The following is a 12249-nucleotide window of genomic DNA, read 5'->3' as shown; positions in this document are numbered from 1 at the left end:
GCAGTCTGTCAATTAAGCTTCAGACATAAAACTACACTTCAATCAATGCTTGTTGTAATCCACAGGATGATCGCAGAGCACAGGGTTTAAACCTGCTGCTGCTGTTAGGTCTGAGTGTTTGGCTCCACCAAGAGGCCTCAGTCTTCACAGCTGTGGAGCTGAGGGTAAACAATGATTGACCAAGTTTAAAACCCTCTGTAATAAGGATTATTTCAAACATGGCCACATTACATTCACATGTGTTAGTAATATTTAATGTCAGTTAAACAGGAAGTTTGATATGAAGATTATAGTATATTAACATGTATCTTATAGAGGACAGTGTAAACTTGTATTTTACAAAACTGGACAAGTTCAAATATTTGAATTGACTTTAGTTTCACTATTTAGGGCCAAAGTGCTTTAAGCTTGTGTGTTGGTTGGTTTAACCGTATTAAAACTTCCTTCCTGAAACCTAGTGTTAAGTAATTTATTACTTCTAACAAATCCTGAAAATAAAAAGCTGTCCCAAGACATGTAACAAGTTTTAACCTGAGCCCTGACAACTAAATTATTTCCAAATGTCTGCTGCCATCCAGTGGCCATCTGCCGTTACTACAACTCGAGTGAATTATTGTCCACTACAGTTAGTCTTGAGGTCACGAATATTTACTCTAAGATAAGATAAGATAAGATAAGATCGCCTTTATTAGTCCCACAGTGGGGAAATTCACAGTGTTACAGCAGCAAAGTGGCAGTGCAGAGAAAAGAAAGCTGCAAAGAATCTGCAATGACAGATATTTAAGAAAGATAAATAATAACAATAGGATAATATACAAATTATATATAGTGTACAGAAATGACATATTTACAGATTATACAACAGTAGCAGCGTAGCAATGCCTCTCTATGTATAATGCCACTTGATGAGCAGATCCCATCTCAAATATTGTATGTTGCATTTGTTTGCATCAACCAGCACCTTCAATCAGGTTAATAATGTTTGCAGATCTCGTGTCATGTCTGTAGTTCACCTGTGGGTCTTAGTTTAAGCTGTTTTATTATCTTCATATGCCAGAACAACCTTAGCCGATGCATTCCTGAATTTACACTCATTTGAGACCGTTCAAAGCCAAACACCAAACATCATGGTCAATGTTGTCAGTTATGTTCAGCCTTTTCACACTTCACATGCATGCACAAAGAGTAAGAGAAATTTTTGTTCTTTCTATTGCAAACCAACCACAAGCACAAATTCCACCACAGTGTCCTAATTTCAGAGCTGTGAAATGACTTGAGTGGTGACACGTGTTCACTGAGATATTTCCTTGTTAGTGACGTGGGACTTCAGAGAAATGGGGGGTTTGTCAAAGCTGAATGTAATATTAAGCATAAAGTGTCTTGATTCCTGAAACTGGTGCTGTCACTATTTCCAATATTAACTCTGCTGCTGCTGCTGCTGCTGCTGTAAAATGGTTTAGCTTTAGATACATAAACGCATTTTTAAAAATGTGGAAAATTGCTTCTCTTGTTAAATTTATTTTTCATTTATGTAGAAGGATTTTCAGGCTTTACAGCTGTTTGAAAGTTTGACTGCACTGTTTGATGTAACCAGTCTGCGGTCTTAAGTGTTTAGTGATATGAGAGAAATATTACTGTGTCTTAATTTTGAATAATAATGCTGCCGTCTATTTTTCACCATGCAGGAGAATAAAGACAGTTTTTTAAAGTTTTATTTAATGTGTACAGTTTTGTCTGATCAGTCATGAATAAAATAATGTTTTCTGAAATTAGATCAAATAACAAAAGAAAATAACCAACAATCCTGAACCTGATTACAAACTTAAAATCTAATTGAAACATACCACTGTTGAGCCAGTGTTTCGTCCTTAAAAAGTGAAACTTGTGTCTGAGAGTTTGTATGTATTTCCCCGGTGACTGCAGAAGCAGCATTAATGTATGAAACAGGACTTACTGTGAAATGCTCCTGGGATTTGTAGTTCTCATCGAGGTAGACGCGGGCTCTGCTGTACTCCTTCATGGCATCACTGGACAACAGCTCCCTGATGGTCAGAACACACACACAGATGTATCAGGAAATGTCAATCAAATCCTAAACATTTATGTCTTTGTCAAGTTGAACCTCATTTAAAATAACTCTGAATTAATTCAGTCAAATTAATAATCATCCTGATCCAAGATTTTCACTGTAAGGCACATTCTTAAAAAGACAAACACACTTTGCTGTGCTGACATAGAGCTCGATGCGACCAGTGGGGGGAGCAGTCTGCTCAGTTTAACTCCCGCCTGCTCCACAAGGCAGCAAATGGGTGTTTCCTCATCAGAGAAGCTGCTCAGTTATTACCTATATGGTTGAAACAATCACTACAAATAACCACATACTTACTTGACAAAACTATCCACGTGTGACATGGACTCCTCATAATTCTTCCCACCCACCTCTTGACAGTGCACTGCCAAGAAGTGAGGTTTATGTGACTGTACTGTCTGTGAGGGGAGAGAGAGAAAAACAGGTCAAAAGGGAGGGAAATGGACTAACACACTTTATTTTTCACTGCAGGTCCATCCATAACAGCTGGAACAACACCGCCGTCAGCCCATTTGCTCATAATAAACAAAACTTAAGTCAAATTATTCAGCCAAGCGCAAAACCGGCGCCTGGGCCTCCACAATTCTTCCTAACTCAACTCTGTGACTTGATACTATATTTACACAAGACAAAGTGCCATGCTAATGTAGGCAGAAGGCACTTAGTGAGCTTGTTCCACAAGCATAATGTTGGCCCCTCTTCATCCACCACCAGGGATGTGCCTGCAGCCCTGTATGTACAGCAGGGTGTGACAGATGCTCACATGTCACCACTTGTGCTGACACATCACTCACAATAACAACTGGTCTGCTCCAGGAATACGTCAGCAGTGCTTATTACAGCACGGGCAAGACTCCAGCAAATAACAGGCCGCTTTGTAGCCAAATGAATGTAAACCTGGATGCATATTATGTCATACATACAAATGAGTGATTCCACTTATGAAGTGAAAGTGGTAACATCCACTTCTTCGAGTCACATGACCTCGTGTTGCCTTCCTTTAACGTTCCCTCTTACACATGACGAGGTGTTTGTGATCGCCCTGTCAGAGGTGTTCAGAGTGGCTGACCTCTAATGGAGAATCAATACCACTGAGTGATTTACAGCACTCACAAGCACTCACAGGCTCCGGCCTATGGATGGTAGGCAGGGGCTATACGTCAATGTCACTGGGGGGGGGGGATGCTACAAATGGTCACTGGACCCTGACGGAGCCCTGCTTCTCCACCAGCACCCCACCTCAGCCCTGCATTATGCTCACTACAGGCCCAATCAAATAAAAGTAATGTATGGCAATAACACTATGGATTTTCCATCAACCTATGGCTTGTCACTTAGCTGGATGACCCAGCAGCGGGGACCTACAGCCGCTCAAACCTGGAAAGATTAGTGGACCTATCAACTCGCACAGGAAAAGGTCACACTCTCAAGGAGCCTGCAGCTAATGTCAGGCTCAAATGCGACGTGTGGGACGTGTATATGTGTGCACACACTAACATGCACATGCTTATGTTAATCGGCTGCATTCTATTTATCTTTCCAGGCTTTAAACTCAGGTCCATGTTGGCAAACAGACAGGTGGTAATTTCATTACCAGAATCACCAGCGCCATCGGCCCAAAACCAAACAGTATTAACCACTAACCTTACTTTAAATTAAGGAAAAAAAAAAAAAAAAGAAATTGCGACCACTGTTAACCAGAAATCCTGTTAACATTTGACAGTATAGATATTAATGTGCCAAATACTGCATCTAAAAAACATGGTTTCATGATGGGCAACAACAGTAGTGGTCCGTCTAAACAACCCTCAGACAGTGACAGCTGTCTGGCCACGCTGACACGACTGACAGAACACTGCCATGTGGGACCAGTTCTCGACCTCACAAGGATGTCAGACACTGATGAGTTTGTGTCCAGTTAAATTCGTAAGCACTTCATGTAGCTGAAGGACCAGCTTAAGTGTAACCATTGAGTAAAGTGTCAGTTAAAGTGAAAGGACTAAAAGTAGAAGCTGAGGTTCAAGCACTGGAAGGAGTAGACACACGTCAGTGGAATCTTCCTGTAGGTGATGAACCGGCCTGACAGTGTCAGCTGAAGTGGAAGTCCTGAGAAAAACTGGTGGCAGATCCAGTGCATTAACTGAAAGCAGCTGACGTAAAACGTGTTTCAACAGTAGAGGTTGTTGGACTTAGTCCTAACAATTCATACTCTTTATTCATGCCAAAGAAAATAAATTGGTGTTTTACAGTTTGTTTCATCTTCCTGCACTGGTATAAAGGTCACAAGCTGCACTGTGCACCAGATTTCACCCACTAGACAGAGAGGGACTTTGATGAGGACTAATCAGGAAAGCCTGAGTCCTATTTCATGGTTCCTATTTGGAGGTGGGAAATAATCAGAGAAATCAGAGGAGGTTGTGAGCTGACTTACAACAAGGATTCTTTGCTTTACTATCCAACTGTGGTGAATTCACCGACTCACAAGCGTCTGGGTACACAGTAGAATACATATATGGAATTTTATCAAGTTATGGGTTCGGAGCAAGTTATTTTTTTCTGTTAAAACTTTTTTTTTTTTTTTTTATTCTAATACATACATATGTCAGGTTTGGGTTTCAACAGAGGGTTCAGGAGCCATAACATAATTAAAATTGTGTCTTTAAACAAAATATCCAGTCAACCTTCAACACCGTGCATCTCTGCAGTGTACAGATCACGAGACTGGATGTGGGGACCTGGCACAATCACTGGCCTGTGACTGTCCAGAGAAGTTTCCAATGCAAATCGGCTGTGGGATTATCCAATTCAGTGTGGTGCAATGCAAAGCACTGTTTATACTACCACAGCAGCAATGCCGGATTCCCATTTAACTCAGTCTACTGCACTCGTGGAATAGGCAAATTACCCTGCTTTGCTTATGTGTAAAAGACTGGGATATCCTGAGACCGGGTGAGAGTCATAAAACAAGATTTGATTGGACTCACTGGCAGGAGAAGTAAGGAAATGAGGACCAAAAGCAACATTAGTCATTGCCTGTGTCACGGGCCTCCCAATAATAGCAGTTAATAGCTGAGCTTTTCACCTTATTTAGATTCATGCAGCCCAATAAAATTCAACCAGGGGCTAAAGTTAAGTCCCAAGAATTTGCCCACAGCTTGTTCACTGAGACGAATTCTGGTAACTTGTAATCCCAGAAACAGTCAAAAATATCTGTACCATTAACTGTAACTACGCCTGATGGATGTTTCTGCATTCTCTCCTGTAATTTGCTCTCTCTGATGTTCAGCTAAGAACATCTGAAGAAAACTGAATGAGTTACACCGCAAACTTTGTTTCATTTTGTTATAACAGGCTGTACATGTATGAGTAAGTGCCGGCTGCCAGGTGTCAATATCTGTCTCTCTGCACCAGACAATCAGATTCCTATAAATAATTATATTACATTCTTTCTTCCGCAGAAATGTGCTGCAGGTCTCTCAGAAAAGAGGCCAACATTAGCAGACATGTCGGTGCAAATCAGTTTACTCTCACCTGCCTAAATAAACTGAACTAAAGAGGTTAACACTGCAGAGATTGTCTAAACTGCTCCAAACATGCTTGGAATGAAGAGGCCCTGTCGGGAAACACACCCTCTGCAGAAGAAATCCAACGGTAAGAAAGCTGCATGTGGAACACGAGAGGCAGATCAAAAGAGGAGAAACAGTTAGCGCTGAGGCAGATTTTGTGGTAGCTGCTGCAAATATGCTTAATGAACTGTGACAAAGGTGTGTCATGAAATAAATAATTACAGTATTTCCCTTCAAGGAATTCCCGCAAGCTGCAGGCATGATCTACAGGGTTGTTCCCTGTGATGAATAACTGAAGGAAACAGCTACGACTAACACACACACACACACACATATATATAAAGATATGCATTGGGAGTGCACCAAAAGGCAATCTTCCACAACCTTGGTGTAATTGCAGCTCTATAAAAGCCAGTTTAACAGCTTCTATTATTTATTTTCCAGGATGCTGCAGTGGAACCATGTTGCAATTCCTATTGATGTATAACAAAATATGATGGCTCTCCTTACAAGCCTGTAAGTCAGCAGCCGTTGACTGAGCGTGGAATGCATACAGCGGCCTTGGAGCAGTGATGCATGCAGCATTTTTGGGGGCTGTTACAGTGTAACTTGGTGACACCAGTTTCTAGTCTCTTCAAATACTTCCTAATGGCAGGATGTTCTTACATGATTAAAGTGACAGTGCAAATTCAATTTATTGGGTGTGAGACCAAAGTCTTCCTGTGTGAAACACCCACTGGATTCTTGCCAAGTCAACTCAAAGCAGAATTCATGATAATGTAGCGTATTAAACATGCAATGTGCTCTTCAAGGGAAAACACATCTTAGATCATGACAAAAGAGCAGATGGACCAGAAGACACAGTGAGTGTATTGTGTGTGCACAGAGGTCGCGATGAGCCAGAGCAGCGTGGCTGATTGTAGTGAACTCTAGCAGTCGCTGCTGGTTGTTCCCAGCCATGCTGAGTTCAGAGTCTGATGCTTCTTTCCATGACGTCAGACGTCAGCAGCACAGAGCTGGCATGAGGCTACAGGCCCGTCTGGTTCACACAGGGGCACACCTCTCTCTCTCTCTCTCTCTCTCTACATGCTTTTCCTTCCCTCTTTCTCACTATACACACATTAACAGACGTGATACCTTCCTCTAAAAGCGTGCGAGCCTGCGGCACAATGCAAACAGAATTCCTCAATAGCCGTAACCAGGACATGCTTCTCCACACATACACAAACATCCACAAAGGCAGGCTTTACGCTCATGATCTCCAATAACCCCAGTGCTAAACAAAACATACAGACTTGAATCACCAATCAACATGTTTTAAAATGCCAGTGGTGGCGATAATAAGAAGGTAAAGTAGAAGTAGAACGAACGGAGGCTGCGTAGCTATGCAGGTGTTTGTTTATCTGTGTTTTCTAACCTCTGACAGAATCAAATGAGGGGAAATTCTTTTGGCATAATGAGGCCCTTTTAATAGATAAGATTAGTTGCTCTGGAAATTAGGGCTGCCACAAACCGCTTTCAATGATCAGTATCAGAGCCAAAGGAGGCATATTTTTTTATTTGTTGGCGTTGGTTAGATTAAGCCAGAAGCAATTCAGATTTGTTTATTCTAGCCAATCAGGTTCCAGGAATGCTACCCGTCAAATGTGTTCCCTTGAAAACCACAGGGAAGCATGAACAAATATATCACTAAATGCTGTTTCAGTAAATATATCAACAGCTGTATTGCTTTAGTATATTTTTCAATGGTAATTTGCATCTATTTCTGTCACATTTCTCAGAATGTCAGAACTTATTAGAACAGCTTCAGTGCTCCTTGGTATTGATTCTCCAAGTTTCTAGATTCTGCTGGAGGGATGAACTCAGTTCACTTCAGTTGACAGTCGGGCCTTTTATATGCTTCAGTCACTGAATTCAACCGGCCTATGTTTGGGACAGCCGTCCACATGGGACAGACCTTTAATTCCTTTCACACAAAACTCGTGCACAGCAAAGATGGAAATACTGTCACAATTATCAATTAAATCAGTATGAATATTACTTCAAAAGAAATTACCAGGCTGTCAAATAACATATTATGAATCAGTCATTTGATTTAACTCTGAGTGACAGTGCATCTAGGCCAACCCCATGCACTGAGAGACAGAGAGAGAGAGAGGGAGAAAGAGGGAGAGAGAGAGACCCATATCAAAATACCAGTAGCCTGCCTTAGAAAGGATGAAAGCTGAAAGTTACCTCTGTAAGTCTGTAATGATTCACAGTGACCCGTCCCTTTAAGCAGGGTTTCTACAGGTTTCAACAAGTTAATTTAAGACCTTTTAAAAACCATTATCAATACAATTTAAGACTTACTTCACAGCAATGAAAAAACCCTGAACACTGATTTATGTTTTTATTTACTTACCTATTCATTTGTCACAATGTGTAGTCTCCAATCTTCTACATATTGAAATGTGAACTGTTATATAGTGAATTGATATTGGTTTATTGTTGTCTTCCACTTCACCTGGGATGAAGTGACTGGCTGCCAAGTCACAGCCACTCCTATTTAAGATGGTTCCTCATTGTTGGAAAACCATTTGCCTGATGAAGTTCTAGTACCAAAACATTGGATTAAATTGTGTGTTGCAAGTCAGTCAGCATGCAGGATTTTTTGATTGCTGCTTCTATGAACCTGCCTTACAAAACAGATGTGTGAAGCTTTCTCCTGCTTTGAAACAAGCGTCTTATTACACATCCATACTGGCAAAAAAAAAGTCAGAGTACTGGCACTGAATTTATTCACATTCAGTTTCAAAGGGCTGAGGGTTAAGACGTGGTTTTGAGGTTCAGGGTAGGATTAGGTTTGGGGTAGGGTTAGGGGTGGGCATATATTTGTGATGGTTAAGGTTAAGCTAGGGAATGAATCATATCAATGAGTGTCCTCACAACTATAGAGGGAGTTACAGAAGTTAGCGGTGTTAGTGCAGGGTGCCAGCAAAATGCTCCCCAGAGCATAACAGAGCCACCACATCCCCTCCCTCACTGCAGGAGTCAAGTATCCAGGCCTGTTCTCTTCTCTTGGTGTACATCACACATGCACTCGCCCACTTCCGGAGACTATGGTGAAGGTTGACTCATTTGATACTATCACTTTTTTCCACATCTCCACATCTTAGTTTTGACAGCCTGGTCATTTACCATCAACACAACTTAACAATGAAAGAAACACATCTAATTCTGGCCAGACACCCTCTTTATAAAATAACAATAACACATGAGTCAGGGTGCAGGAGTTATCAGTGACTCAGCAGGTGAGGAAATAAGGTGAAGAAAAAATAACATTTGGTGGAAAGTTAGGCTAACTATCTACCACTTTCTGACTGGAAGCCAGTTAGCCTCACTTGTTAGCTTTCACTTTCTGAGTGGAACACAAACTTAGCAGCTCAATAGTCCTCCCAAACGTTGAATGTTGAAAGGGATAGATGTCTAAAATCACTAATGATTGATAACCAACGCTAGGTGGGCTATTTGATAAAGGGGAAAATATAATCAATAGTTGAATTTGACTACACAATGTTATGATGTTCTCTGCTCAGTAGCAATAACTACAGTACAAATATTGTTTATATTTCCTTACAGGAAAATGAGAATTCAATTTTGAAGCTAGGCCTAATGCAGATACACCGTGTAGCTGTATTAGGTAGTAAATAATAATTACTGAATCAGGACTCAGTATTTTCATGACCGGGATCAGGATCATGTAGGAAAGAAATAATCAGGACTTTCCCAAGCAGAATGAAGGACTTGGTTTAGTGTAAATGTAAATACACAATATCAGATACCGTTAGTTTCTGCTGAGTGAAAGTACGTAGAAGTCATGACCCCAGTCACAAAATGTTTCAGCTCTTGGGAACATAATTGCTGTTGATTTGAAGAGACTCAATGGAAGCTTCTGGTCTGGCATTTACCAGCAAACCTAATTGTGCACTCACTTCTGGCTCATAAGTCTTACATCATATTTAATCAGTGTAATGTTTATTGACTTTATATTAGGGAATCCATTACTGTTTTCATTTGACCGCTGACATACTGCAATAAAACATAGGCCTAGATAACATGAGTGGTATTACAAAATGTAAATGTCTCAATAACTTGAGTTGTCAGACACTAGAGCATCTGAATATTGTGTTTTTAGCCCAGAAGTGTACATTTTTGGTCTTTGTGACAATATTTGACAGTGACAGACAGTATCCTTCTATGAGGCTTGAGGCTGTCAGGCATAGTGTGTGTGTATTCAGGGTGAGTCTGGAATATTTTCTCTCTCCAATGGACCAGTGCTTCCTGGGAATGGTAAATAAGATTGTGTGTTTTTCTCAGCAGTGTTTGAGTTGTCGTTTATTTACTTGGTTTACATACTGGTCTGAACTAACCACTTTTTTCCAGCTAATCCCCAACCACTGTCACACTGTCCACAAAGACGCAGTGGAGGCAGTAGCAGGTAGAGAACAGAAGGGGAGCTGTTCAATGCAGAGAAGAGAAAAAATATTTATAAAATATTTATATTTCTTAGGCCTAATATGTGCACAAACACAGGCATTGAGAGCAAACAGGAAAACAAAAAAGCTTAGACAAGCTGCTGCTAAGAGCACCAAGTTAGAAACAAGCCTACATTTGTACACATATTGAGCCTATTAAAATACGTCTCTTTACTTCTCACCACTGAAGAGATCATGTATTTATATTAGGAGCACTAATCTGCAGAAACACATTCAATCAAAATCTACAACATAATGAATGAAGTGTGGAGCTACATCCAAGAACTCAAACCCTTGTTGTCAACATGAAGCAGCGTGAGTCTCTGTCTGAACCATCCATGAATATATAGTCTCTTTACCTCTGGCACAATTTTATCATGGAGGTCTACAATTCCTTGGATTTCATGGGTTGGTTTTTCTCCTGAAATCTCAGGCCTTATATAACACAACTAAACTAAGTCCAATCAAGTTTTGGACACATCTCAAGGAGAATGCACCTGACCACAGTTTGGAGAATACATCCGTAAATAAGTGATCAGTTTTTGATTTTCAATACATTTGCAGAAGTCTCTTAAAAACAAATTGTCACTTTGTAATTAAGGGTTACTGCGTGTAAACTGGTGGGTGCTTGTCTGTACTGTACAGGTAGACCCTGTACCCTGGAAGGATCCTTCACTTGTTTGGACGTGGTTGCTGTATAACCAAGATCTTGGTGCTACACCATCAGGCTACAACATTTATGGCTCTAAAGCCCTTTGGGTGGCACTGACACACTAACATCACTAACACACAATCAATAATGGGGTATTCAGCCTGACAGCAGTGTTGAGTAACGCTGTACAAATTGCTCAATTCCGGCCATTCTTCATTATGAATTTGTAGATATGGCTAATTTCATTCTGTCTCTTCTTCTTTTTATTCCTCTGTGTTTGTCCTTGGGTATCTTTCATTATCCATCTTGAGTTTCTATCTGACTATACTTGTGTTTTCGGTCTTATCATTTATCAGGTGCTGCCACATTTGACTGTGATGACATTGTACTCATTGGTACCAGTGAAGGGACGTTGGTGGATTGGAATTTGTTTCCTTCTCATTTTCTGTGTAAGGAAACATAAACGAGTCGATAAGATGCATTTACTGAATCAGTGTCTAAGCTTCAGGCCTCTGGGCGGGCATTTTTCATTTACTGATATTCAACAGCTGGTCCTGTCGGGAGACACACTGTAAACTTCAGTGGTGTGAATCCTGACTAGAGAATGTCACAGTCCTTTAGCCTAATAACACCGACCTTTTTTGTGCCCTTTTTCAACAGGTACAAGTAGGATTAGCTCTTAGCCATTAGCGACTTCAATCCCTTTACAGCATTCAATAACAGGGAGGACCCATTGTGTTGTTAAGTTTGGTCACACTCGTTTAAACAAGCAAGCCATTAGCCTGAAGTTACTTTTTGTTCATGTTATTACAACACATGCGGAGTCACTTGGCAGCTCCTCCCACACTCAGTGCCGAGTTCACCCCATATAACACAAAGAATGGTTGCTAGCTAGCATTAGCTCTTTTTCTTTCATGGGTCCAGTTGTGGCAAAACTGGTTTCAACGTTAAAGATGCGAGTACGTCAATAATTGGAGCCCTGGATCAACCTAAACGTACCATAAACCAGTTGATGGCCCGATTCTAACGTTAATAATTGGCTGACTGAAGCTCTGCTGCTAATTCTGCACAGCATCACCACTGAGACTCTCACACTGATCTTTGGATTTTTATGAGAGTAAAACACAATTTGATTTGATAAGAATGAAGGAAAATTGGACAAAAGTTTGGCTATTTAACAGTGATGGCTTTTAGTAGTAGACAGCATTTCACGGACAAATGTGCCGCAGGTGTATATAAAATTTAAAAAAAAAGGATGAATGAATGAATCACACACAGGGAAAAATAGAAGCACTTTACTGAAAGAAGCATGTGATGACTGGGACATTGCTGATAAAGAACCAGCCCTGGTAACTGCTAATGCCAGAAACATAATTGTAGCTGGAGTGGAAGCAGAGATGACCCCTCACCTTGGGTGGTTGGGTT

The 12249-nt window shown here is 40.7% G+C and overlaps 1 protein-coding gene across 4 annotated transcripts in view; it reads right to left on the bottom strand.

The window, feature by feature from the left end:
* Positions 1-12249, bottom strand: part of LOC139623227 (inositol polyphosphate-5-phosphatase A) — a 140860-nt gene that overhangs the window by 87090 nt on the left and 41521 nt on the right. For all 4 annotated transcript variants that reach the window (XR_011691453.1, XM_071481277.1, XM_071481276.1 and 1 more), the window contains exons 3-4: positions 2387-2487; positions 1955-2042 (exon numbers count right to left, since the gene is read on the bottom strand). Coding sequence is in view for 3 of the 4 variants with exons in the window: in XM_071481277.1 (XP_071337378.1) it covers positions 1955-2042; positions 2387-2487 (189 nt within the window). In the remaining variant the exon portion in view is untranslated. The remainder of the gene's footprint in view (positions 1-1954; positions 2043-2386; positions 2488-12249) is intronic.

The sequence above is a fragment of the Trachinotus anak genome, unplaced genomic scaffold (genome assembly GCF_046630095.1).
Source record: "Trachinotus anak isolate AG129_WGS33_773 ecotype Australia unplaced genomic scaffold, CSIRO_AGI_Tana_v1 ptg000007l, whole genome shotgun sequence".
In the NCBI taxonomy this organism is placed as follows: domain Eukaryota; kingdom Metazoa; phylum Chordata; class Actinopteri; order Carangiformes; family Carangidae; genus Trachinotus; species Trachinotus anak.
This window is presented reverse-complemented; position numbering and strand designations above follow the sequence as displayed.